General features: G+C 50.3%; 11 protein-coding genes across 13 annotated transcripts; 3 read left to right on the top strand and 8 right to left on the bottom strand.

Moving 5' to 3' along the window:
• Window positions 1–2,327: 2,327 nt before the first annotated feature.
• On the bottom strand, window positions 2,328–3,871 carry AAFC00_005785 (uncharacterized protein; the record flags this gene model as incomplete). The annotated part of the gene is made up of 4 exons (XM_069345622.1): window positions 2,328–2,649; window positions 2,724–3,499; window positions 3,600–3,621; window positions 3,681–3,871. 4 exons carry the CDS (start codon window positions 3,869–3,871, stop codon window positions 2,328–2,330), a joined length of 1,311 nt encoding a protein of 436 aa, XP_069197822.1.
• Window positions 3,872–5,160: 1,289 nt separating this feature from the next.
• AAFC00_005784 (uncharacterized protein) lies at window positions 5,161–6,384 on the bottom strand (the record flags this gene model as incomplete). The annotated part of the gene is made up of 1 exon (XM_069345621.1): window positions 5,161–6,384. One exon carries the CDS (start codon window positions 6,382–6,384, stop codon window positions 5,161–5,163), a length of 1,224 nt encoding a protein of 407 aa, XP_069197821.1.
• A 959-nt stretch (window positions 6,385–7,343) lies between these two features.
• Window positions 7,344–8,448, top strand: AAFC00_005783 (uncharacterized protein; the record flags this gene model as incomplete). Its single annotated transcript, XM_069345620.1, has 3 exons — window positions 7,344–7,560; window positions 7,619–7,912; window positions 7,964–8,448. The coding sequence occupies 3 exons, from the start codon at window positions 7,344–7,346 to the stop codon at window positions 8,446–8,448; spliced, it is 996 nt and encodes a 331-aa protein (XP_069197820.1).
• Window positions 8,449–9,336: 888 nt separating this feature from the next.
• On the top strand, window positions 9,337–10,587 carry AAFC00_005782 (uncharacterized protein; the record flags this gene model as incomplete). The annotated part of the gene is made up of 4 exons (XM_069345619.1): window positions 9,337–9,449; window positions 9,502–9,644; window positions 9,695–9,971; window positions 10,062–10,587. 4 exons carry the CDS (start codon window positions 9,337–9,339, stop codon window positions 10,585–10,587), a joined length of 1,059 nt encoding a protein of 352 aa, XP_069197819.1.
• A 1,541-nt stretch (window positions 10,588–12,128) lies between these two features.
• On the bottom strand, window positions 12,129–13,552 carry AAFC00_005781 (uncharacterized protein; the record flags this gene model as incomplete). The annotated part of the gene is made up of 2 exons (XM_069345617.1): window positions 12,129–12,424; window positions 12,481–13,552. The coding sequence occupies 2 exons, from the start codon at window positions 13,550–13,552 to the stop codon at window positions 12,129–12,131; spliced, it is 1,368 nt and encodes a 455-aa protein (XP_069197818.1).
• A 1,011-nt stretch (window positions 13,553–14,563) lies between these two features.
• On the bottom strand, window positions 14,564–15,838 carry AAFC00_005780 (uncharacterized protein; the record flags this gene model as incomplete). Its single annotated transcript, XM_069345616.1, has 3 exons — window positions 14,564–15,365; window positions 15,420–15,524; window positions 15,615–15,838. 3 exons carry the CDS (start codon window positions 15,836–15,838, stop codon window positions 14,564–14,566), a joined length of 1,131 nt encoding a protein of 376 aa, XP_069197817.1.
• Window positions 15,839–16,301: 463 nt separating this feature from the next.
• On the top strand, window positions 16,302–17,519 carry AAFC00_005779 (uncharacterized protein; the record flags this gene model as incomplete). Its single annotated transcript, XM_069345615.1, has 2 exons — window positions 16,302–16,311; window positions 16,402–17,519. 2 exons carry the CDS (start codon window positions 16,302–16,304, stop codon window positions 17,517–17,519), a joined length of 1,128 nt encoding a protein of 375 aa, XP_069197816.1.
• Window positions 17,520–18,383: 864 nt separating this feature from the next.
• Window positions 18,384–19,336, bottom strand: AAFC00_005778 (uncharacterized protein; the record flags this gene model as incomplete). 3 transcript variants are annotated; one of them, XM_069345613.1, is made up of 2 exons in its annotated part: window positions 18,384–18,833; window positions 18,893–19,336. In XM_069345613.1, 2 exons carry the CDS (start codon window positions 19,334–19,336, stop codon window positions 18,384–18,386), a joined length of 894 nt encoding a protein of 297 aa, XP_069197813.1. The 3 variants fall into 3 exon arrangements, with proteins under 3 accessions (XP_069197813.1, XP_069197814.1, XP_069197815.1); XM_069347814.1 differs by having other exon boundaries at window positions 18,893–19,312; XM_069345614.1 differs by having other exon boundaries at window positions 18,893–19,270.
• Window positions 19,337–20,993: 1,657 nt separating this feature from the next.
• AAFC00_005777 (uncharacterized protein) lies at window positions 20,994–21,470 on the bottom strand (the record flags this gene model as incomplete). Its single annotated transcript, XM_069345612.1, has 2 exons — window positions 20,994–21,338; window positions 21,405–21,470. 2 exons carry the CDS (start codon window positions 21,468–21,470, stop codon window positions 20,994–20,996), a joined length of 411 nt encoding a protein of 136 aa, XP_069197812.1.
• Window positions 21,471–22,377: 907 nt separating this feature from the next.
• AAFC00_005776 (uncharacterized protein) lies at window positions 22,378–23,191 on the bottom strand (the record flags this gene model as incomplete). The annotated part of the gene is made up of 3 exons (XM_069345611.1): window positions 22,378–22,703; window positions 22,763–23,074; window positions 23,137–23,191. The coding sequence occupies 3 exons, from the start codon at window positions 23,189–23,191 to the stop codon at window positions 22,378–22,380; spliced, it is 693 nt and encodes a 230-aa protein (XP_069197811.1).
• Window positions 23,192–24,675: 1,484 nt separating this feature from the next.
• On the bottom strand, window positions 24,676–25,880 carry AAFC00_005775 (uncharacterized protein; the record flags this gene model as incomplete). Its single annotated transcript, XM_069345610.1, has 3 exons — window positions 24,676–24,745; window positions 24,802–24,899; window positions 24,975–25,880. The coding sequence occupies 3 exons, from the start codon at window positions 25,878–25,880 to the stop codon at window positions 24,676–24,678; spliced, it is 1,074 nt and encodes a 357-aa protein (XP_069197810.1).
• Window positions 25,881–26,173: the final 293 nt, after the last annotated feature.

The following is a 26,173-nucleotide window of genomic DNA, read 5'->3' as shown; positions in this document are numbered from 1 at the left end:
TCTATTCTGTCAAAGCAGTCTACAACGTTTGGTTTGCCGACTTTGACATTAATGGATCTAGCATGCTTTCACTCTAAGCAGGTAGGGTATCTTCTGGTCGCAACAATTCTATGACCTGGTCACTGTGTGCACTGCTTTGACTTGTGCATCGCTCCGGATGACAAACATTATTAACTCGAACACATTGATACGATGGTAACCACCAGCTCATCGTTTACAAGTCTAAGCGAAGAATGTCGCAGTCGCTATCTATCTATCCATCTACTTGATCATAAGAACAGTATGCTGTATGAGACGAGTCCGAGCTTACTGATGACAGCCTTGACAAGAATCGTCTACAGAGACAAATACATGTAGCAGCAATCACCGGTGCATACATCCACGGGACAAAGTGGCACGCGCTAAGATCACCTGTGTATGACACTTCCGAGCTTAGCTGGCACCCTAAGATTACAGTAAGTGGAAAGAGAACATGGGCGAGATTGTCCACCGCAGAGGCATGCGGTCGCGCACAAAAAGAGTCACTGTGTTGTCCACCACTTTTTTATACTACTCCCCTTCTTTGACCGCTTCACTACTGATCTCTTATCCTACACCCGCACCTATCTGTATTTGTCTACGACTACCCTTGAAACATCATCAACATTGAAGTGTTGAGATCCTGCTGTCGCGATATGGCCAATATAGCAGATTGCGAATTGGAAGCATCCAACCAATGTCTCCTTCTACACATAATGTTGGCCCCTGTAGGCAATGGACCTCTCAACCAGCAGCCGACAGTCTGTCGCGATGATACGGCATCGAAAGATAATTCAAGCAATCCAGAGACATCATCAACATGCCCAGCGGGCGAGCATGTAATGTTAGGAAGGCTTCGCGATCTAGCTCGCGACATAGACCATCAACACCTGAGTCCGATCCAATTCATGGACCAGATCTCTATCAGCCATACCAATCTTTACAAGCCTGAATGTGCCATCGTCTACGACAAGCTGTCTCTACTGACTCTGCTCTTCTCCAAGCAGCACGTGCTGCTGCTTCTTCACAAGCCAGGAAAGGGGCCTAGGGGCTGGAAACCGCCGTGCAAGACTTATAATGCGGATCACATATCCAGAGGCACCGATGCCACCACCCGCAACACTAGTAGTGATACGTCTGTCATTACGAAGACTGTCAATGATGTGTTCCTCTGCAATTTAAGAGAGACACTGAACGTACGCCCAGATCAAGTCTTCCAGAGCATGGCTTCGCCTCTTCATATCTCACAAGCCGGGAAATACAGACATCCACATCAGAAAGTAGACACGTGGATAATCGCACAAACTTACGAAGTCTCTCCTATTGTTGAGATGCTTGAGGTGGACCCGGATACAGCGAGGAGTCCAAAGTGCAACGGTCGATGTGGTCTTATGAACAATCAGTTCCCAAGGATCAATAGCACCGCTACCGCAAACTCTTCGCAAGCCACTCAACCAACACCAACACCACGACTCTCTCCCACGGCTACCAGAATGGCGCCCCGAGCAGCGTCTCCTCTGCCGCACTCAGGTCCACGTACACCCACTCCTGACGCAATCCGCCATGCACTAGCCTCGTCACCTACCCCCCACCACCCACGCAATTACCAATCCTCTCCCTTACAATCCACCTCCTCTACTTCGCCTCCTCATCCATCTCCATCATTTCACTTCCGCTCCCCCTATCCCTCCTCTGCTTCCACCTCTGCTTCCACCTTCGCTTCCACGGCACCACTCCCGCCACCCCCAAATTACTTCAACCAAGTGCTAGAGAAGGTAGCACACATGCGCTGGTTCTCGGAGGAAACCGTCAAGCATAGCATCGAGCTCGACGAAGTCACGAGAGAGATACTATTGGCTGCATTCAGGAGGCTGAGGGATAATGAGAGGAGAATCGATGCGTTGATGAGTGGGTTGGACTGTTCTTGAGGAGGGCTACCTTTCTTTTCTTTGTTGTTCTCTCTTCTGACTGATATGTCCTCTTTTCCCCCCTCTATTTTTCTTGCGGGACTTTGTTAAATGTTCGGTGATGGGATGGTCGGTTGGAGCATTGGGTATAGTGGGATTATGCATGCGATGAGAGAAGAATAGAAAGATCAGCGGGTCCTTCATGAAATTATAATCTATAATCTATGTGTCCGTATCGTCCACCATTCGACGTGCTATCTCAGCTGTCCCATGACCTGCCGTCGTGCATGCCATTGCTCTATCCATGTAATGCATAGTCTGCCCAGTGTAATCCATGCCCCAAAGACAAAAAGTAACAGATCCGAAAAATGAAAACTCCAATCGCTATGATGCTTTTCCGCTCTAATTCGCCCTTCTACCACTCTGATAATCCGCCACGACAGGATCGGTCTCATTTCCCTTATCCTCATCCATGCCAGGCATCATCATCCTCTTCGTGACCAACGCCCTGATATGATTAACAATGACAAAGGTCCACATTGCGAAGATCAGGATGGACATGATGCTGCCGACCCATTGGATACCTTGAGACTTCAGCTGCTCGCCGATGTCGATGGTGGCGATTGTGAAGCCTGTGTTAGGGAATACGAAGGCCCACCAGACGAGATGGAAGGACATTTCCTTGATGCCGTATAGGACCGAGATGAAGGCTATGGCGAACCACCTTGAGAACGAACTCATGTCAATCAATGATAGTAGAGGAGAGGCAGGGCAGAAAGGGACAGAAAAAAAACTCACCAGAACGACAAGGCCCAGAGGAAAATGGCCGTGAAGACTGCGAGGGCCTTGACGGCCACGATCGCGGTTGGGTTGTCTTCGAAGTACGAATACCCCTCGGGCAAGGCCTTGCTCATGCCGATCAACGCTAGAGCTGTGAAGCTGGGTGGACCGACACAGATGAACATTCCCGGTCGAGCGTTCGGCGGCGGTAGTCCATATTCCATCAGTCGTGCGATGAGAACCGCATACATGCATATCGAAACCGTCATTCCGAGGCCCTGGAACGCAATGCCTGAAACGATGATAGGCATGCGTTGATCGTAGGGTTGAGTCTTCGCGACTATCGAAGCAAGGGTACCGCAGAGCATGGCAGGGAAGATAGGCAGGATCCAAGAGGGAGCCATGGCTTGGACGGTCAATTGCTTGGCGGTAAAGAGATACCAATATTGTAAGATTGCGACCAGGGTCGTGCATGCGCAGTAGATCCAGTATAGCACGCGAAGGACGACAGGCAGCCAGTCTCCCACTTTGTCACCGCCGTAGTTCTGCATGCCCCCTATTATCGTTGGGAACGAAAGCCAGAAAGTGGGGAAGAAAAGGGACTCGTTAGGGTAGGTCAGTGACCGCCGTAGACTTGATGGATAGAGAATGAATCTCGTGATCATTGCCGTGCATAACGACACAAACAGAACTAGATCAAAGATATAGACGATCGTGCCTAATGTCATGAGCTTGCGGAATTTGTGTGGCTGAACTGAGAGGAGAAGAGAGAAGCCTCCTGTTGACATCGTGAGCTAGACTCCATGTCAGTGTCACTACTCATGATGAACTCCAGTCGATCCGCATCAATTTTGTCAAGATGCAATGGGTGACATATATGAAGAATAAACATACAGTAAACCAAGCCCATGTGAAGCTATAAGATTTGTTAGTCGAATGTATTCATGTGAGTGATGAGTAAGGTTTCATACGTACTGTCTCAGTCGTTCCTTCAGCGTGATGTATCTATCATCGCCTTCTTTCTCGGCCCATATTTTCTTCTCTGCTTTCTGTGTTCGGCCTTCCTCGACATCTCTTATGTCTTTGTCTAAAGTCTCATCGCTTGAACAATTCGAGCTGTTCGGCAATGTATTCGCTCTACGCCGAGTAGCACCATTCGCGAACATGATGATTGTGACTGATGATTTGTAGTGCTTATTGACAGGTCTCGATTCAAAACATAAAATCTACAGAAAAACCATTTCACTTGGCTTACATGCGGCGTGTTTATAGAGATGACTCGAAGGGAACACGGTGTGAGCAAGTATGTCTCATGTCAATTGGGAGCAGAATATACTATTTTCACAAAAGCTCGTGATGTAGCATTCAGGAACCACCATGCCTCCTTTTGACTCGGTTGGGGTGTCACGTCCATCGTATGACGCTGGCACGGCCTTGCCACGGCGGCAATAAATCGTGTTCGTCTCGATGTTCGACTGTCTCGGCTGATGTTATGAATGGTCCGATCTCTCGCCGATACACTCATGCAGACCCAACCAAGGCCTACAAGTGGGTCAATTGGAAGATTGGACTTATATTGGACATCGAAAATCGATAAGCGCCCAATGATTGTTTCTTCTCGATTTCTTGGAGTCGAATCCTGTGCCATTGATGTGCTGATGTGCACACTGTGTGTTGTTGAGAGGAGCGCAGCTCGCGGGCTTTCCCTGCCGATCCAACAGGGACGTCGACATAAGCTGGACCCAGCGGAGCGGATAGGAAGCGTCCGGGAACCTAGATTATGATGGCCTGACTCAGGATATGCCTCGGAGGCTTCTCGACCAGCGACATTTTTCTGGCACACAGCAGTGTTACATTCGTCATGTCTAGATGAGCATGTTACCGGTCTACTCGGCATTGGTATAGAGTGCGATGCTTCTGCAAAGGGTAAGGTATAGCCCATAGTATTCGCCATTGTGTGGAGACGGTGACGGGATAGAATAAACGAGGAAAACAATCATGTGTTCGTTCGCTGGAACATACACAGATATTAGAACCTACACAGCCACATCTCACAGGTACTGATAGACTTATCTGCCGAGCCCTGAGGCCGTCGATTCAAGGCACCTCCATATTAATAAACATGCTGCAACTCGACCATTGTATATAGTACTTTTTGATAAGTGTTGTCCTCCGCCTGATCGCAATTGCCATATCTCAACTCTGACAAATTTCAAATGCTTTGACAATCTACACGGCTGAAACGGAAGTTCGTTGAAACAGTCGTGGCATGTGATATGCACTGTCTACCACGAACGTCACAGATAACAGGAAGAACAACATGATCAGGAACAGTCGGCAGAGTGGTAGAATGAGGTTTTTTGATTAAAGAAATTACTGGAATTGTCGCTTGCAGAAATCATCGCTCATAGCTATAGTACAGGCAGGTGACGTTCATATCTTTGCATGAAAACGCCTACTTGGCTTCCTTCTTTGCCTTCTCGACGATCTCTTGGGCCTTCTTCGACTTCTTGTCAAGGACCTGCTTCAGCTCGTCCATGGTCTCCTTGAACAGCTTCTCGCCCTCTTCCTTGTGCTTCTCAGCAATCTCGCTCAAGTTCTTCAGCTTCGGAATAATCTCGCCACCACTGGGGATCATCTTGAAGTACTGGTCCAGACTGCCTCCGGTCAATTGGGAGCCCTTAGACTTGGCCTTTTCGACTGTGCTGTTGATATACTCCTCGAAGTCACGGATCTCGCCATTTTGAACGGCGCTCCTAGCCTTCTCGAACAACTCCTTTGCGTTTCCGCTCTTCAAGGCGTCTGTGTTCTTCTCGATCAAATCCTTGATCTTGGGGTTCTTCTCGAGCATAGGCTTAGCCTGCTCCATGCCCTTGCTCCAGGCCTCGTCGCCAAGCTTCTTCATTTGCTCGACCTTCTCCTCGATAAGCTTCTTAGCCTTGGTGACGGTGGTGACACTGAAGCCGCCGGCCATGACCTCCTTGACCTGCTTCCAGGTCTCGTCAACCTGCTTCTTGGCATCGGGACCGTATTGCTCGCCCATCTGCTTGAGCTGATCGACGCTGCCTCCGAACTTCTCCTTTGCCTCAGGGTGGTTTTTGAGGATGTCATCAATGGCGCTTCCAGCTAGCTCACCAACCTTCTTAGTGAGGTCGGCAAGAACGTCGTAAGCCTTGGATGCGGTCTCCATGCTCAAGCCTGACTTGGCAAGGTCCTGGAACTGGCGATAGGCATCGTTGACAAGCTTGTCTGCCTCGTCACGGTGGTTCTCCCTGACGGTGTCGAAGTCCTTGAAGGCAGTGTCAACATACTGGCGGCCACCAGGGATCCAACCGACGTAAGAGTAGGCGAATTGTTTGATCGAGTCAATGGCCTGATCGGCGTTAGGGGTGCTTGCTTGAAGCATCTGAGCAGCCTCGTTGTACTTCTGCGAAGCCTCCTTGGCGGTCTTGTTGATCTTCCTTGACATCTGACCAGCGGGGGTGATGTAATAGACGCCGTACAGAGCTACGGCTGCGGCAAGACCACCGGCAACACCAGCACCAATGTGAGAGCTGTTGGCAGAGGCATTTCCCGTTGAATATGAAGACTGGAAGCGGGCCTGCTGAGTTCTGGGTGCGCGAGCAGAGCGGATTGCTCTAGGCAGAGCTGAGCGGGCAAGAGGACGTGCAGGAATCATTATTGCGGGATCTGAATGGATCTGGAGTTGATGTGGTGGGACGGAGGAGCAGGAAAAAAACTGCTGCGAGGGAATATGAAGGGATGTGGTAGGTCAAGGCCAGTCCAAAGAGGGGTGCAATGGTTTATAAACGTCTGTACCAGCGTTGCCATACATCGTCACTCGCAACTTTTGCGTCATAGCTCTCATCATTGCAGCATCAAAAATGCCTACTAGGTACCTTTCGGACAGGGCTTGGGCAGATGGGAGGACCCATGTGCCACATACGCATGCCGTCACTCTTATGATCAGATGGTGGAGCACAAGCTACGAGACCCTTTCAGCCTCAAGGGAGGCCCTTTGTGGTTAAGGACACATGCGATTTTGTAAGATATTGCACACACAGGCAAATCGCTACGTACGACGTTCGTAAGTGGGAAAGCGGCGGGTAGAAAAACGATTACACAACTCTAAACGTGAATGCAGCAAGGCATCGTAGAGGCATACCTGACCTTACGAAGGCACAGGTACCCAAAATAACCTTAAGGCAAGGTACCTGTCGATGGTGTGGAAAACCACGTAGATCAATCGAAATCAGTGGGCGGGCCTGAGGCCCCGACGGACCGTGAGCTCGATGCAAATCAGTGACGTATTTACCGAGGATGTCAGGCTCGTGCACAGGTGCTCGATGTGGGTTTGGACTTACCCCACACCAGGGGCGCAACAGCGGGAGCTCCAGGCTGGAGCTTCGGTAGTGAGAAAGTGCAGGTGCAGGTGCAGGTGCAGGTGTTGGAGAAAAGAGTACCTTCCCGTCTCAGCCTATCACACTCACTCTTTTATGCGAATTACTTATTTGGTACTATAACACAACAACTTACCCAAGCACCCCCTCCTCTCAAGTAGTCCCTTTTCCCTTCTTGAAAGATTGTTACCTTGAGCTCTGGAGAAGCAACCGATTACCTAACAACACATCATCCACAATGTTCTCCAAACGCCTTGTTGCAAGACTATCTTCATCTACGCCCTTGTCGGCACCACTACTCCGACCCTTCTCCACCTCATCCGCTGTCAGCGCGGCGAAGAGAGCACCATCTATATCAGATGTTGAACCTGACAAGGGCCACATCTTTGACCAGAAGTCACAGAAGTTCCGCGATGACCTGATAGCTGCACACAAGAAACGTGACCAAGTCGAAAGTGAGCTGATACCAAGCCTTACAGAGTGGTGCAAACCCATGCTGACTGACAGACCCAGAGAAGTCGGGCGAACAACAGGATGGCAGCAAGAAAAGTGGCCGTCTCTCGAACCTGCTATATGGAACTCCAGAGGCAAGAGAGATGGATGAGGAGATTGAGCGCAGTTTCAGTCAAGTCCTAGCCAGAGGCAAATACATGCACAGCATCGTCTTCCATGACGTCAAACCAGACAAAGTAGACGAGTATGTCGAGCTCGTCGGCAGCTGGTACCCTCGCATGGCCAACATGCCAGAGAATAAGGTTCATCTGGTCGGTAGTTGGCGGACTGAGGTCGGAGACTGTGATACTTTCGGTATGCCTTTTGCTCAAGACTAGGTTGTGCCTTTGCTGACTAGAGACACAGTCCACATTTGGGAATACCAGCGCTATCAAGGATACCATGCCTCCCTTCACAACATCCAACATCATCCCGAGTTTCCGGAATTCGACCGCAAGCTGAAGTCTCTCATCAACTCCAAGAAGACTTCTTTGATGCAAGAGTTTTCCTTCTGGCCCACCACTGCTCCCCGCCAGCTGGGTGGTGTCTTTGAGCTGCGCTCTTACACACTTCACCCCGGCAATCTTCTAGAGTGGGAAACCCACTGGCGCACCGGGCTTCGCGCAAGACGTGAAGTCATGGAAGGTGTTGGAGCTTGGTTCGTCCAGATTGGCGAACTCAACACTGTGCACCACTTATGGCAGTTTGCCGATCTTGAGGAGAGACGTTCTCGCAGAGAGCAAAGCTGGAGCGTCCCTGGATGGGGTGAGACTGTCCACAAGACTGTCCCTCTGATTCAGGAGATGAAGAGCAGGATTTTGGTGCCCATGCCATGGAGCCCTGTGGCGTAGATGGACGCAACAATCGTGGATCAAGGATCGAAGCTCATGGCTCAAGGCTAACGACGGTGGATTTGTCGAACATCATACCAAAATGCATAGCGATATGGTCATGAACTCGTGCTTTCAAACAAGCGATGGATGAGAAGGGGTCAAATGGCGTTTCTACGATTATTATTGGCACCGCATGTATTTATTAAAGCCATACGAATGCACTCTGCGGGTTTACAATTCCTTTGCAATCAGCTGAACCTCGCCCTATAAGACAAAATCATGCTTAGAGTTTTTCGAACATCGATGCCTGACATATCGGCCAGAATCGTTTTGAGATTGGTCGCCGTCAACCTGCCGATTAATTTAATGTTGGATGATCTATGTTGCCTTGATCTGATAATCGAATTTCACGTGTCGGTGGTGACGTCGTTGTGTTTTTGTTGGTCTTGGCGCGATTGAGAAAGTTCAAGTGCTGCAGCATACTCGCGGGTCCACTACTACTGCCTCTGCTCCATGTCGTTGACATTTCGATAGCATTCATAGACAAAGCATCATATACCCAGCCAAGCAAACGACATGGTCTACATCCGTCAGGAAAGGCTGCCCAAGCTGAAGGAATACAAGTACTCTGGTGTTGACCACAGCTATGTCTCCAAATACATCTTGAAACCTTTCTACAACAATGTGGTCATTGAATGCTTCCCCATGTGGATGGCGTAAGTCTTGACTTTCTATTCTGTATACTCTCTGTGACTGGACATTAGCTAATTTGTGTTGGCAGTCCAAACCTGGTAAGCAATTATTTCTACAAATAGACCTTAATGTCGGTGAACATCTGGATTCTGAGACGATATTTTACAGATCACTCTTTGCGGATTCGGATTCGTCATTGCAAATGTCTTGACTATGCTCTACTACACGCCTGGTATGGACCGAGACTGTCCTTCCTGGGTCTACGCAAGTTGGGCGATTGGCATGTTCTTGTACCAGACGTTCGATGCTGTTGACGGCAGTCAAGCGTAAGTAAACCAAGTGACAGCAGCTGAAGACCTGGACTAATTGTGATTACAGGCGCCGCACAAAGCAGAGTGGGCCCCTTGGCGAATTGTTCGACCATGGTGTCGATGCCCTGAACACATCTCTCGGTGTTCTTCTCTTCTCTGCCACTATGAATTTCGGCCAAGGATGGAAGACTATTCTCATCCTGTTCGCATGTAAGTTTTGTTCTGCATTGAAGTATGTCAGTCGACTAACGTACCGACAGCATTGTTGACATTCTACGTCCAAACTTGGGACGAATACCACACCCACACCTTGACGCTTGGAGTCATTTCTGGACCGGTAGAGGGCGTTCTGACATTGTGTGCCGTGTTTGCGTTCACCGCCGTCAAGGGCGGAGGTAGCTTCTGGCAACAGTCTTTCCTGGCTACTGTCGGCGTGGAGCACTACTCCTTCATCCCAGACTTTATTTACGAATGGTCTTGGGGAGAGTGGTACATGGTTTACGGCGGGCTTGTCCTTGTCTTTGCCACTGTTTCGAGGTATGTCAATTGTTCTTTTTTTTTTTGCTAGGCGTATCATTACTGTTAGGATATGTGGTCTCAAAAAGAAGAAGCTGACACTCTACGAAGCGCACTAAACGTCATGGCATCCCGTCGCCAACGCGGCGAGCGTCCACTTCCAGCTCTTTACGGCCTCCTCCCCTTCTTCGTGGCCTGGACACTTATCCCCGCATACCTGTACCTCCAGCCAATCATCCTCCATTCCCACCTCGTGCCTTTCGTCTTCTACGTCGGACTCGTGAACGCCTACAGCGTGGGCCAAATGATTACAGCCCACCTGACCAAGTCTCGCTTCCCAATGACGAACGTCCTCATCCTGCCTCTCCTCTTCGGCGTCCTCGACAGCCTCGGGCCTCACCTCCAGGAAGCCATCGGCCTAGGCTGGCCTTCAGTTCTCGGCAACGACACATACCAAGTGGCATTCATGTTCTCATGCCTAGGGCTAGGCATCGGCGTCCACGGATCCTTCGTGGCAGACGTCATCGTCAGCATCTGTGATTACCTGGATATCTGGTGTCTGACCATCAAACACCCCATGACCCCTCCCGGCACCACGACCACCGACGCGAACGGCAACACCAAGAAGATCAACTAGAACGGCGAACTTTTTGACCAGTATCAAAACGACAGCGTACGACCTGGTGTCTCTACTTCGACGCTGGTAAGACCTCTTCTCGCTACCACCACTTTCGGCGCAGCCATGAGAAGTGTCAGGTGGGGCAGCTGGGTCTTGCACTCGGGACTACATTCTCAATTCAGAGACAGAGATGAAGACAGTGGGTTGATTTCCAACGGTGCCAAAGGATTGTACTACAAGAGGGATAGAACGAGAGGAGCAAGGAGTTGAAATAGAAATAAGAACAGACGGGGTTCCGAAGAGACGAAAGTTGTGATTAGACACGAAAAGGCAAATGACTGTATAGTACACACGTATCACGAATGATTTTGTTAGCTGAGGATGAGCGAGGACATTACCCTACTGAAATTAAAATGGAAATGCTGAAGAGTCACTGTCTATCTACGAGATCTATGAGCAGCAGGACTTGCATGCGGTATGAAGACACAGTAGGAAGGCAGAGCGGGAGGGGGGAGGAGCAGTACAGTCAGAAAGGACGAGTCGGCGAGGCAGTCGCAAGGACGACGAGGGGAAAAGGTGAAAAGAAAAAGGACGAAGAGAACAAGAGTGGAACAACACGGAGATAAGCCATGCGGTTTTCCATTCGTCCATGTATGTCGTGCAAACGAACGCGTGACACCTACAATCATCTTGGGTTCATCGCGGTACTGTGTATCTATTGCTTTCATTCTTATGCTCAGCCATCCATAGCCGAGGTCTGCTGCTGAATATACAAGAGTAGAAGGAATAGTAAGCATCACGACAAGAAGGGGAATTGACTGATGAAGGAAGTGGATTGATTCGTGATTTAATGGGCCACCACTACATGGACAGTGTCCCGTATATACTGTGGCTAGCTAGTACTGTATCTGCCAATCGTCTCTTCTTTTTCATGCCTTTGGCGTCCTTTATTCTTCTGTTCTCATGCGCACAAGGCATGGTGGTTGGAGAATTGCTGAAGAGCGATACGGCGAGCTCTGCGCTTGATCTGTGTTCTGTGTATGACCTGGTTTGGAGGGGTCACCTTTTGATCCGGTCGCCCGTGATGGGGCAGATGATGAATCTTATGCCAAGTAGGTCCCTCCGGCGCGCTAACTGTGGATATCTCTTTGTGCTCGTCGCGTTCACCATGTTTTCTTCCTTCTCGAGAGGATCCACGGCGTTGGTGATATATGACGAGCAGCCATTTCTGTTTCGATCTCGGCGCGTGAAAGGTGGGACAGCCGCTATGTGCCGTGCCTGGAGGTCTTCTTATGGCCGGACTAGCCCCTCTACTCTGTTCCTCCAGAGCTAGGATGATAGGTGTGCGCCGCCAGGTCGGCAACGGAAATGACACATAGATGATAATAGCGCGCATGTCAGACGAGCAGGACCGCAGTATCTTGCACAAGTCATAAGCTTGCAGCACATCTGGTATTTTTCGCAATGACGACGCCGTGCGACATGTGCAAAAGTTGACAGCAAGGCGAATGGGTATCAGGCGATGGAGACAAGCAAATCTTCTCAGACTCATTGTTCCATCAATAGTCGTCGCTGTCCCGTCTCTTCTTGCCTCTTCCCTTACCCTTTCCTTTGCCCTCGGCTTTGATGGCGCCGGCGTCATCGTCATCGTCGTCGCCGTTGGCTGCAGCGGCAGCGGAGGACTTTGTCGGCGCGTCAGGGATCTTGGTCATGATCTCTCGTAAATTGTCGAATTGGTCGTCCTGCATGACTGCGATTTTCATGTGCTGAGACATGACTTTCTTGCTGCCCCGAGCTTTTGCGGCGTTGGCGGAAGATGTGATGAGGCGGATCATGAAGAGCTCAAGTGCTTTGGCTGTAGAAGACTTAGTTATGATGGTATTGCAATGTGTGAAAGAGCCAAATACATACCAACGACGACGGGGGTGACCTGGGCTACCTTGCCGACGTCCTCGTCGGCCTGCATGATGCGCTTGATCCTGGCCGTGGGAAACTTGGTCTTGACCTCGACACCACCAGTGTCCATCTTCTTGACGACGGGATGGACGTCCATGGCGCCAAATCGACCTCCGTTCCCCTGGCTCTCCGGCTTTGGTTTCCGGCCTCTACGCGCAGGGGTGGGTGCAGGAGCGGTAGCAAAGTCCTGGGGAGGAAGTGACTCCAGATAGTGCTGTTCTTCCTTTACGAATACTGACGGATAGGTCTGGTAGGCGTCGAATTCGTGAGGGTCATTGGGTTCGGCGTATGAGCGAGGCTGGGCACGGTTGCTTGAACGCGTCTGCGGGGGCATCTGAGCATGTGAATCGGAGAAAGAGCCGTAGGCCGGAGTGTGAAGCGGGTATGATTGCTGTTGCCCTTGCGGAGCAGTGGGGTAGGAATACGGATCTTGGTAGGGCTGCTGCTGCTGCTGCTGCTGCTGCTGCTGCTGCTGCTGCTGCTGCTGCTGCTGCTGCTGCTGCTGCTGCTGTTGGAGGTGTTGTTGTTGTGGTGGTGGTGGTGGTGGTGGTGGTGGTGGTGGAAGCTGCTGTTGTGCCTGAGAAGGACTAAAGACAGGGTGCGGGTAGGATTGTGGTTCCATCAACTGTGATATTTGTGGTGCAGCACCAGCAGTAGAAGAAGACGTGACGTGATCGTTCCACTGGGATGGCGACTGCAGGGGTTGAGACGTGTTGTGGGCGAAGTGATGATGATTCAGATGATTGGGTTGATATGCCTGCAATCCAGACAAATCGGGCGACTGTGGGGCGTAAGAAGAGGAAGGAGCACCGGCAGCAGCAGTGGTGTTGCTTGAGCTATCAATGTTGTGGTTGTGCGAGTTGTGATCGAGACTCAAATCTTCGGCTACACTTCCCGCATGAGCTTGAGCTTGACCTTGAACTTGACCTTGACCAGAAGCCGGCGAGAGTGGTGTATAAGAGGTCAGATCGGGGCTCCGTGGTTTATAGCCAGACAGGTCTGGAGAGCGCGGAGCGTAATTGTCCATGTGCTTCCTTTTAGTGTGGATTCACTTTTTCTTTTGGATAGAACAATCTATTGGGGGAAGGCTTCCGATTGGTTGTCCACAAGGTCCAAAAGGCGGTCCACACGGTCAGGAAGAAAAAGGCGTCGAGGTTCGTGCAATGTGCAATGCAGCTGCGGGGTGCACTAGATTATATATGTGCAAGAGTGCTGTGCTGCTTGTGCAAATCTTCGTTTTTCTCTCTCTTCGACCCTGCTCCCTTGTTTCGTTTTGGATTGCACAGCCGATAAGGGTTTATTGGTTTTCTTCTCACACATATAGAAAGAAAGTCTGTATCACTTCCCTTATCGATATGACAGGGACGGGGATTGTGTATAATGTAATGAAAAATAAAAAGTGCAAGTGCAGATGCAGACCACGGCGCTATGACGGAAGCCCGTGTGCTTGTCAGTCCAGATGGTACTTGTTCTGTCAATCCTTGTACTTGTGGATTCCCGCTGCAGATTCAACGACAAGTGAATTGGTTCGTTTGCTTTTAGCTCAATCGTTCGTCGCCTCCTCCCGAGGGTCAGGTAGAAATCAGAAGAAATGTGCTGGTGATTCCGCGGTAAGGATCAGATATACACAGCTAGGGAAAGAAAATGGACGGGCGCGGAGAGTCGGTCCCAGGTCCTCTATAAGAATGCGCACGCCCTCGAACGCGCTAGGCCTCCGTCATTGCGCTAGCGCAACGCGCTCAAGGCAGATCGTTTTGCGAAGTGCGGGACAAATCAAACTCAACCCTGACCCGTAGCCAACGGTCATATCCCAGTGACTGTCGACTTCTTTACCTTGCCTGGCAGATACTTGGATGATGATGGTTAGACGTGTATATCAATCATTTTCTTGTCATTTCTATCTTTTTGCTATTCACACACGTGCTTTGTCTCTTTCGTTGCTCTCGCCCGCACGGCTCGACAAGAGTAGTAATAGTAGTACAAGGTTCCCACATGCTTCGGCGGTAAGCAAAAGCGCGTTCTACACCAACATTTCTCGTCACATGTCCTTGACATAGCTCCCGTCTCCCATCAGGCCCTGTTGTGCGCCTGCCTCCTCTCTCCACGTCTCGACGAGGCCGCACTTGGGGTCTTCGTCGGGCAGCCCTCTCCCTCTCCGCACTTTTAGAACTTCTTCTCTGACCCTCATCGTGCACTCTTTCCGCAACTCGACCGCCTCGTGTCCGGTCATGAGGTCGATATCCCTGATGACGCCCAGTTCGTCTGGTTGTCCTGCTTTGGCCGGAACCTTCGCTTTTAGTTGTTGCCACTTGCTTCTTAGATCGCCGAACCTGGCCTCCATGTCCACTTTTTCTCCAAATGTCACGCTGACATCATTGTTGCCCCGCGGTATGAACCTGGGGAATGTCCTGCTCTCATGCATGACCGAGTCGAATCCCTCGATCCAGATGGGGACCAAGTCTGGGACCGTGTCGGCTTCGAGGATCAAGCGCGAGACACCCCACTTGAAGTAGCGCATGGTCTTGTCTGTCTTTTGATGAACCTTGCCTTCCGGGAAGATATGTACCCAGGCGAAGCGACGGTTCGCATATGCTGATGGCGCAGGGAAGCTGTCCTGTCCGTTGGTGCTGTAGGTCAACTGCGAATCCGAGAAAGGATCGGGGATATCGGCGCGGGTCAGGGAGGTCTCGCTAGGGACGACAGGCGGTGCGGCGAAGGGACCGTTGGATAGAAGGCGGATGGCTTGGGTCATGGTGGGCTGGAAGAGGCCGCCATAGGGCGAGTGGGCTGCGCGATGGCAAGGGAGTGTGTTCCCTATGGTGAAGAAGAAAGACGTGAACCTGCCAACTCTGTCAGATCAAAAATTGCGTTTCCGGGTCGCAATAAATCCGTACCTGCTTTGAAAGGCCAGATCGTGACTTGCGAGACTCCAGCGCAGACTGTCCGGGTTCCAGTGGTAAGAATAAGGCAATGCGCCCCATAACGCAGGATCATCAAGGCTATGCAATCACTCAGTACAGGTTTCTCCTCGGCGCAAAGCATTCCCACTTGTGACAGGACAAGAACAAGGTAATTGTATACGTACGTACACGCTCGTGTGGTTAGAAACAGTAATCAAGCCTCTCTGTCTGGCGGCGACATCCTCCCTCTCATCCAGCAACTTCTTGAAGCCGTCCCATCCATTGACCTCGAGTCTGTTGAATGCCAGGAGAAAAGAGCGACACGCCGTGCCCACCCAGCCCATCTGGAAGGTCGATGCGATCCTGAAGCCAAGAGACGGTCGATCAGGGAGAGGGAGCAGCGACGATGCCATGGTGGTCTTGTTTTTTTCGCTCATGCTATCGCAGCCGGAGGGTCAAGGTCGTATACATGTAATGTTTTCCGGATCCGAAGCCAGTGACTAAACAGTGATAGGAAGCCGCAGATTGGAGTGTGAAGGCAGATGAATCAAGAGCGCATACGGTGCTTCACACAGAGAAGAGCGAGAATATGAAAAAAGGAAGGAATAAGGCGAGGCAAAGAGGCCAAATATTCTCGACTTTGACCATTCACGATTCACGATTCACGACTCACGATTGGCGATTCCCGATTTCCCAGCGAATCAGAGCATGACGTCGCCGCATGTCATCCTTAGTTCCATTCATACCTGCCTAACTTATTTGTGCAAATGCTTGGCATCCATGTACCTTCCTCTGTATCATCTCCATCTGTCACCATTCCATGAACATCATTGTTGTAAAGTAATTGGTCTTTAGTATATCATTCGAGGTGCCAGAATGTCGCACAGTGAGTATCTCCCTCTTCCCTCCACACAAATGCTCTATCCCTCCATCACATGGGCTCCTTGTGATTCATGTACTGATACCCACCCATCAGGCAAGCGCAACACCTCGCTGGCCTTCTTCACCTCTCACGAGCGAGAAGAACTCAAATCCACATGGGGCAGCAGATCGACCCGACTGACGCGCGACTCCTTCCTGCCCTTCGGATCGTGCAACCTCTGCCTACTGCCCAGCCGCGATCCAGTAGCCTGCAGCACGAGCAAGACCGCCTGCCACCTCTTCTGCCGCGAATGCGCCCTGAACAACCTCGTCGCCCAGAAGAACGAAATCAAGCGCGCCGAGCGCGACGCCGTCCGACGAAAACAAGAGAATGCCCTCGAGGATGAACTGGCCAAAGCCGAGCGAGACGTGCAAGCCGTGGCGGACTTTGAAGCCGTGCAGATGGGACTCGAGCGGAAATTCGCCGACAGCGCAGTCTCGGACTCTCGAAGCAAGATCATCGGGCGACAAGACGGCAAAGTCCTGGTCGAAGAATCCACACGAGGCACAAAGCGCAAACATGAAATCGACGAGGACGAATTACTGCGCCTCGGCAAGGACGAACAGAAAAAAGCCAAAGCCAGGGACCAACAGCCCGTGGATCTGAAAGCAGAAGCCAGAGCGAACACCGCCGTCCCGTCATTCTGGATCCCCTCGGCCACACCCTTCACCAAAGATCGCGACATCAAACCCACCAAACTCCGCCCCGTCTGTCCAGCCAGCGACTCCGACTCGTCGCACGAGTTCGGCCTCAAGACTCTGGTCACGGTGCATTTCCACAAAGACAAATCCACCGAAGACAACAACGACAAGAACAGCAGCAGCGGCAGCTGTCCCGCCTGCGAAAAGACCCTCTCAAACGCCACAAAAGCCGTCCTGGCCAAACCCTGCGGCCACGTCGTCTGCAAGCCCTGCGCTGCCAAATTCATGAAACCCAGCGAGCCAGACGCCCACGACGAGACGCAGGAAGTCGGCGTCGTGAGGTGCTATGTCTGCCAGGCTGACGTGACGATCAGATCCAAAAAAGACAAAAAGGAGGAGGGAGGGTCGGAACAGAAGAAAGAAAAGGAAAAGATCAAGCCTGGCACGGTTGAGATATCCACCGAGGGGACGGGCTTCGCGGGCGGAGGCAAGAATATGGTCAGGAAGAAGGGCGTCGCCTTCCAGTGTTGACATTCTTCTTTTTGCTTTTCTCTTTCCCCCTATTTCTTCTTCTTTCTCTAGAAACTTTCATCCACAGCGATGACAAGAACCAATGATACCCCTGATTCTTTTGTTCCTTCCAACTTATACTCGCGAGGAGACAAAGCCAACAGCATACGACTTTCGGAGAGAGAAAAAGAAACGAGAACCTCCATCAGCTTTTACAGCACAGCCTTTTCTAGTCTTGAAGTCGTTAAATTTGGTGTCAATGTAGTCTATATACAGAACCAAGGAGTCCATAAGAAGGAAGAGAAGAAGAAGAAAAGAAAAAAGCGACATGATCGTTTCCAGTGTAAGAATCAGAAAAATCGGTTATCTGCTTCCCGAAGAGCTGCGGTCGATGCAAGAAGGCACAACCGAGCAACAACCAGGGCAAAAGAAAATGGTGAAGAGTATGAAATGGCACATCTCAAGGCGTCAACACTTGAGCCTTGTAGATCCCTTGAGATTCTGCTCCTGGATGAGCGGCGCTTAGTGTATACTGGGGACTGGTGCACTTGGTGCTGTCTTCCAAGTCGGTGTGACCAGTCATGAGGTATGTCGAGTCGACCCCGAAGACTGTGGGAACTGGCGGAGCAGAATAGTGTTCTCGGTGAGAGGAGGGATCCGGCCGATGAGGCTGAGTCATACACACAAGTCCGACTGTTTCAAACATACATTGCGCGTCTAGCTCTTCCCACTCAAAAAGAATGTCCAGCATAAAGATGCGCAAATGGCGCCATGCTCCAGGGCATGGAATTATCGTTGTGGTGCCGAAGCAAAGTGAAGTGAAGCAGCAAGTCCATAGTAGCATGCGGCGAGAAATCTCTGAAACTCCCATCACGCCGGGAGAACTCAGTCGTCGATCTCGAGTATTCGTTTCAGCCGGGCAACCTCGGTGTGGTCGCGGTAGTTCCTCATCCTGTGACACCACACGACTTGACCATCCTGAAAGAGAAATTCACCACCGATCTGAAGCCAGTTGCCTCCTCGAAACTTTTTCGCACCCTTGGTTTGTCCCATCTGGCGAAGCTGTCCGAAGACCCAGGCGCCCTCGTTGATTCCCTTCATGTATCCGGGTCGTCTCATGCCGATGTTGACACTCATGGACATGCCCAATACCCTATAGATTTTTCGCGTAGGTTCGGCGAAGATGGGGAAGGGACAATTCGTCTGAGACTTGAAATGTGGGATCAACTCTGGACTACCGCAGCCAACGACCACGAAAGAGGTTGGAATGGGCATAGTGTAGTAGGCTTGCATAGAAATGCCTTCTACAATCTTCTGGAGATATGCTTGACAAGCCTGATGTCAAATGCATTAGCAATTAGAGTTCATCCTGCATCACATCTCCCGAAACTTACACCGCAGTAGAAATGGCGGATGAAAATGATGAGCTGACGGTCGCCGATTGCATCTAGTCCAGTAAAGAAAGTACTGAACGGTCGCATATTCCCGTACGCATCGTAGAGCATCACCTCTCCTGCTGCTGCCAACGTGCCGCGATCAGGGCAATCGTCAGAGACGTCAACATCATCACGAAACTTGCCAAACCAGTCGTCTGCATCGTAATTGCAAGAGTGTTGGAGAGATGGTTCGGTAGCAGTGTCTGAGTATGCTGTGTTCACTGTGTCGGGATGGTGGCCAGAGGTCGAAAAGACTGGTGAGGCATCGAGCGACTCGTCCACAGAGGACACAGCGCTGTGCCGACTGTGCGCTATCGACAAGGTGGGAGAAGCCATGGGTGACACATCTCGAGAGAGGTCCTCGGTGTTAATATGCATCACTGACGATGTTGATGGTGGCATGTCGCTAGAGTGCCTTGTTTGCCGAGGGTCCACAACCAAGTCGAAGGATTGATCCGTCAATACGGTTGCTGAAATTTAGTGTATTACTGTGCAGATGATAGCCCCAAGTAGGATGGCACAGCCCGATTGTTGATCCAATAGGTGAAGTAGCTAGGCAAGGATGTCCGCAAGAGTAGCACGTGTGGGCAAAAGTGTACAAGCGACTCTTGGGCAAGCGAGGAGGATGGTCACCCCAGAAAAGATGTGGTCGAGTAGCGACGAACAACCAGATAAGGGGAGTTGAAACACTTGAGGCCCTCGAACAGAGTTGCGCAGACGTCAGAAGTAGTGCAGATCGATTGGCACTAAGGACATCCATCGAAGGGCCTTCTGTACCCTATTCTTCTCTGAACGCTCCAGATCGACGGCTAAAACTTGTTCAGCTGGCGCAGACGCCGCACTCTGGCTCGATCCATTTCAGCAGCCCTCAACCGACGTGCATTACCGGATTATTGTGCATGATAATCTACGGGTATAACCTGCAGTCTCAACTCAATGTTGCCGGCTGCTGATATCATCTCGATTGCCGAATAGCCCTGCTGTTGCATCCAACACTGCGGTGCAATGGCTCTGCAGTTCTTTCAGTATAGCAGTTTAAAAACAACCAAAATATCCCTTACTGTACAGTAAATGAGTTAAAGCCTCCTCGAACCGCGTCTGGCCACTTTGCGCCGCGCGGGACCAACGTTGCAAACCGGCTTGCGACATCAGCTTGGAATTTTAGCCGCCAAGTGGCCCGTCCTCAACGCTGCTGCTGAGTGCGGAGGCATCGGAAACCACTTCCAAAGCCTACCTTAGGTGATATGTGGTGATATGTGGCATACTCTACCCCAACCCGTGAGTCCTATGACCTAGATCAGCACCGTAGACGACTATATGAGAGAAACAAAGATATCTCGCGAATACATCCGACAGATTTCGTAGTTGCTGTTGCCATTGACAATCGAGTCACTTCAACTCACAAAGCAGATGTTGCCTCCCGTATTTCCGAAGATAGAGAATAAGCTCGCCCGTTCCAACGGACCGTTTGAAACTTTCCAAATCATCTTCGACCATCCGGCTCTTAGAGCTTCCCATACGGGTATCTTAACTTCGAGCTTGCGCAGCGCCCTGTACACGTGCACGCTGCAGGCATCATGTGGTTCCTGTCCAAAAAGTTTCCAATCGTAGCGACTGAGCAATGCGTACGTCGGACGGGAGACTTCTTGCCAGTTTTGAGCAAGCATGTGGGCGCTCTACAATCCACTCCTCGTATGGAGTATGCCTATCATCGAGCTCACTCTGCGGATGCGAATGTTTCAGCAGGGTGGGACTGGTCAAACATTGAGGGACTTTACTGGTTCGATTGATATGTTTCGGGAGGCGAACCTACACCACATTACCGTTGCGACTTTCGTACATTATAGAACTGCTTGAGGATACAGTAAAGCACAGTAAATCAGGGCACTTTACTTATATCTCTGACGGGTTATTTTGGTGATAGATGTAGTGTTGAGGTCCGAGCTTCTGCGTGTGCAGTGGCACAGACGATTGACTTTCGAACCTGCTAGTCCATAGCACAGACAGATATCGCACCCTCCCCGAGACGGCAACCCTATACGACTATGCGCTTAAGCGATTATGACATTTCCTTTTGCTCAGCCCCTGGAATCGGCTGCAGCCAAGAAAGTCGGTCCTTGGTGAAGATTTCGAGATTTGCGTGGCCAATACCGTTCAACACATCTGCATCGTCAAGAGTGCCCAGCTTCACAATCTTGATACCCGGTATAGCTCCTGCCTCGGCGAAGACGAGAGTACCGCAGTTGTCACACATGTTGTATGTGACGTCGTTGCCACTCACGCCCTTCCTGGTGAATTGCTTCACTTTGCCGGACTTCTTGTAAAACTTGTCCTCCGGCACCATCAGATTGAACGAGTTCGTGGTTCCACTCGTCTTCTGGCATGGCTTGCAATGGCATGCGGCCTGGCAGGGGGAATGCTTTATCAGTACGGCGCATCTCTCGCGCGTTATCTCAGCAGAAAAGCTTACCTTTGCGGCTGGTTCTCCCTCATACTCGTAAGCGAAGTCGCCGCACAGACAGCTTCCTTTGGCCATTGGGGTGTTTCACGTGGCGGTTAGGTTCTCAGTATTGAATATGTTCCTCGAAACTCGTTGATCTGCTGTGCTTGAGAGACTGGAATTGGAGATGGCAGAGTGGAAAATTTATTCTTTGCTTATGATTGTGTCTCCTGTCCTCTATAAGATGACGTATACCACTCTATATGAGTGGTCTGTGTTCCAGACCATCTGCTCTCGCAGTAAAGTTTACTTTTCCTACCGGCTTCAACACGCTCGCGGTATCTCTGTTTTAGGCCAGGCGCTCTCCAGCATAAATGTATGATTTGATATATGATACTGCTTCAACTCGACATACGGAATCCTCTACGAACTGCTGCGTTCCGGAAATCCCGGAGATGATAGGACACAGTCAAAAAATCGAAAGTTGTGCCTCGGGCACGAACGTACAGTGTCTATATTGAATGTGGAGTCGAAATATAGCAGAACACAGCACAGTATCGTGATGACTTATCAAATATGACCCACAAAGGCCTGATTGACGCCCTACTGAACGGAAGAAAATCGCTTCAGAGATCATGGTTGGTAATGAAGACGCAAAGTCGTTTTGAAAGCCGCATTGCATTATACTAAAAGATACTCGCCACGATTAGTGCACCTTGTGTGAGAGCACTTGATACTTTGTTGAGTTTTGCTTTGCTACATAGAGAGGAATGAAATCAATACAAAGTTCTGCAGCTCGAACACCTCTGGAGGCGTAGTATCCCTTGACGTCGAGATAAGAAAAATACTTCCGTGCTGGACCGAAACAATTGACCGACTAAGATCGACGCGAGGATATCTTATACGGTCTTTCCCCCCGCTGTGCTCCGGATCTGTGCTCTTGATCTTGTTCATGAAACCAGAACATCTACCTAGCGACGATCTTGCGTGTGTGAGCCGGTCTCTAACCAAGATATCTGTCGCTGTTCAAAAAGTTTTTGATGTGTGGCCTGTCCTCTACAGCATCAACCAATTTGATCAGCCTGGGATATTCCTTGAGCCCCTCTCGGCCGTTCTGAGTCAATTGTTCATCATGGCAGATCTGGTAGATGACAAGATCTGCATATGTGATAGTGCCACCAATGACAAACGGTCCTGATTGAGAAGCCTCGTGTGAGCTGAGATGTTGATTCAGCGCCTTTAAGAAATTCGCTCGATTGCCTTTCTGATGGTCGGGGTACAACTTGTCCTTGTCTGGAGAAAAGAAAGCAATTATGAACAATGTCCTCCCTTGGCCTTGCGTCAGTATATCATCCACCAGTGCTGTTGCCCTTGTCGAATTTACTTACAATCTATGGCAAGGTCACACATGGCATCAGCCCAATACTTCTCCTCCTCGGTCTGACCATCGTACGCGCCCAATTGACGCGCAAAGTGCCTCAGGATAGCATAACTCTGAGTCAAGATGCGACCGTCGAGTTCGATGACAGGGATCGTTGCTGCAGGATTAAGCTGAGAGATGGTCGATTTCTTGTAGTCAGGGTATTCTTCAAAGGAGTATCGGATGTCCTTGTAGGCAATGCCTGCATCTTCCCAGAGGAGTCTCACGACCTGGCCTCGTCCGCGGGACTGGAAGTCGAAGTAGTGGAGCGTAGGTACACCTTTTCGTGTTGTCAGCCCAAAGATCTTGCCTCAATTGTTATGACTTGGTCGGAATCCTCACCTCCAATCTTCTTGTTAGCCTCACCGGCTTGACCAATTTCTTTGGTAGTCGGCATTATAGGAGTTGATACGCTAGGGACTCAGGGAAGCAGTACAAAACAACACAACAGAAAGGTTCAATCAAGAGTTCTCGCACCCGCACCCGAGTGGGCACAGTCAGACTATACATATAAACACCTCCGATCCATCCTTAGGTTCGACTTCCAAATCACACAGTAACATCCGCATCCCACGAAACAGACTTTGCCTACGGGATCGACGTGAAGCAATGATTTGTGATTCCATTTCCACCATCAGCCATCACATCGCTCTTTCCCCGCTTCTTTTCTTGTCGCGAGCCAGTCCCAATGACGCAACAACCAGATGGTCTAGAACTTCGTGTCGAATGGTTTTCCAAATCTTATATCCGATAAGGTGGTTGAGGCATTGCCGACATGAGGAAATAAAAAGGGCAGTACGGAGAATGTCTCGCGAATCCGCAACGGTTGACGAGAACGACAAAAACAAGCAAAACCCACTCGTCCGGATCCGAGGTCCGAAATGTTGGAGAATCAGGCTTAGAGAGTTCGAAGTCTTCTTCAGTTCGGAGAGAATTGTCTTCTCTGCGCGCTGCTAGAAGATTGTTATAGTAAACACTGTAGATGGGTGAGGGTGAGGCAGGTGTTCGGGGTGGTAACTGCGATACCCCACACACACAACCATAATCCATACAGCCTACGCGCGCGTGTGTGTGAGGGGCGACATAGGAAGAAAAGAGGAACGACAGCTATCACTACCATATTTCCTTCCTCAATCATGAGAAACTCCAAGTACATTCGATGGGTATTAGTGAGAAACACGTGCAGCACTGTCTTCTGGCATAGAGAGGGTATCGATCACTTATCTCGGTAAGTTATACCGCTGCTGCTTCGCTAATGCTCTTCATTCTTGTTCACTAGCACAAGTGAGTCTCGGACTTTGTATGTGTCTTAGCTACCTAGGCGTCGATCACTGGAATACTGGCTGTCTCATCAGGGTAGGGAGAGTCGCGCATATACACAAGAACGGGGATCAGCATGTGTCGTTTCCATGCGTCCAATCTGTACAATGACTCGGTTGTAAGTGGCGTTTTTGAACCTCGACGGACCAAAGATGGTCCCCAAGTGAGACTTAAGGACTTAGCTACTGCAGTCTTGTGGTAAAGATAAGGTAAGGTAAGATAAGTACAGTAGTACATCTGGAGAAGTACATTCATACTTTCCCACTTCACCTTGTACTTGTGACTACCTATACTATTCACGCAGTAAAAATCGAATAGCCAAAGTTCTAGGTGTCGTTTACTATAAAGTCACAATGCGAGGAACATGTTACCGTGCCAATTTATGAGGAAAAATATTGACAAATCGAGAATGAAACTATATACTGAAACGAGCAAGTCAAGGAGTGACATGGTGAAATAAATCAAGAAGAATCGAAAAGCAGTCCCTTCTCAGCAACAAGCGGGAGCCTGTCGCGAAGAAAAAAAACAAGGCTCAACTACGCAATCTTTTCGTTCTGCAACCTACTGCTCAAGGCAGTAACTGTAGGATTGAGAAACGGTGTACCTGTCGGAACCTCTGTATTGGCCGTAGCTGTTTTTAATATGTTAGTGAGGCGCGATTATGCATAATGCAAGATTAGGACTTACTTGTCGGCATACTGGGGACCCCAGACATCAGCGTAGAAGCTGCAGTAAAGACCGAGAGGAGTCCCGTTCTTGGAGAGGACGTAGGAGTTGAATTGTACCTGTTACATTACGATTAGCACACGATATCCACGATAGCATGTGTAATTGATCTAGAGGAGGGAGGAAGAACTTACGCAGCTCTGGTAGGAACCATCCTTCTTAGGGTTCTTCGAGTTTTCTTCGGTGATTGTCTTGCAGCCAGCAGCACAAGTCTGAGGGGTATAACCTTGCTTCTGGCTGAAGGGGAAGTACTGGTAAGTCAGGTAAGAGCCGGTCTCTGGGGGAGCACGAATAGCACCGCCGAGGGCAGAAGGGCCAAGGAAACCGTCAACGGCAGCAGGAGGCGTGTTTTTGTTGTAGGCGTTTGAGCCAGTGATGACGACCTTGAACTGAGCACGGTATTGACCAAAGTTGGTGGCTTGGTCGTCACAGACAGGGGCACCCCACAGGGTACACTTGTAGTTGATGGTACTGGGAGGGTTAGGGCACTTCTGGTTGTTCGCATCGAGGCTGGGGTCACGCTCTATGTAAACATTGAAGGCGACACAGCCCTGCGCGCGGTCACAGCGGTTGGCGCAGCTCAAAGTGTCGTAGCTGTCGAGAGTGTACAGGCCCATGTAGCTGTAGGCTGACAACGAGGCCTTTGCGCCCTTGAATTCTTCCTTGTATCCATCGGGGACAACGGCATACTCAGACATGTCGTTCAAGGTCTTGCTGTTGAGAAAAGCATCTGGAGTATCGGGGCTGGGGACAGGACCTGCGCCCTTGGGGTATGGCGCACAAGTACCATCACGCTCAGCGAGATTGCGCTTCTCAGCGGCAGGTGTACCAATTGCGGGATCTGCCACAATTGCGGAAGATGCAGCAGCGAGCTGAGACTCGAGAGGCAGTACGCTCGCGCTCTGTGAAGCAACAACGAGAGCTGGAGTAACGACAGCGACAGTGGGCAATGCCTCGATCTCATCAAGAGCAATGTCTTGAGGCCTGGGAGCAGCAAGGGCAAGGCCAATGAAGGCGGGAATAAGAGCGAAGTTGCGCATTGTGAGCGTTGAAACCGTTGAACGGGGGGTCTTAGATAGTGAACGTTGGAGATCTGAGACAAGTAGAGATGTTCGAATAACAGCCTTCGACGTTGCTGAATGAAGATATAGGATGCTTCGTATATGAAGATATGTTCAGAGGATATGCTTGAGCTTGTGATGCAGAAAGTAGAAAATCATGGCATACCCAGAACATTATATAGCCCTCGACACGGCTACATCTCAGCCGCGCTCATGAGTCGTCTATCTATGTATGCGACTGGAGCGTGCTCTCGCAGAACCAAGGTTTCGAT

The sequence above is a fragment of the Neodothiora populina genome (assembly GCF_041146345.1).
Source record: "Neodothiora populina strain CPC 39397 chromosome Unknown canker_contig_6, whole genome shotgun sequence".
Lineage (NCBI taxonomy): Eukaryota > Fungi > Ascomycota > Dothideomycetes > Dothideales > Dothioraceae > Neodothiora > Neodothiora populina.
This window is presented reverse-complemented; position numbering and strand designations above follow the sequence as displayed.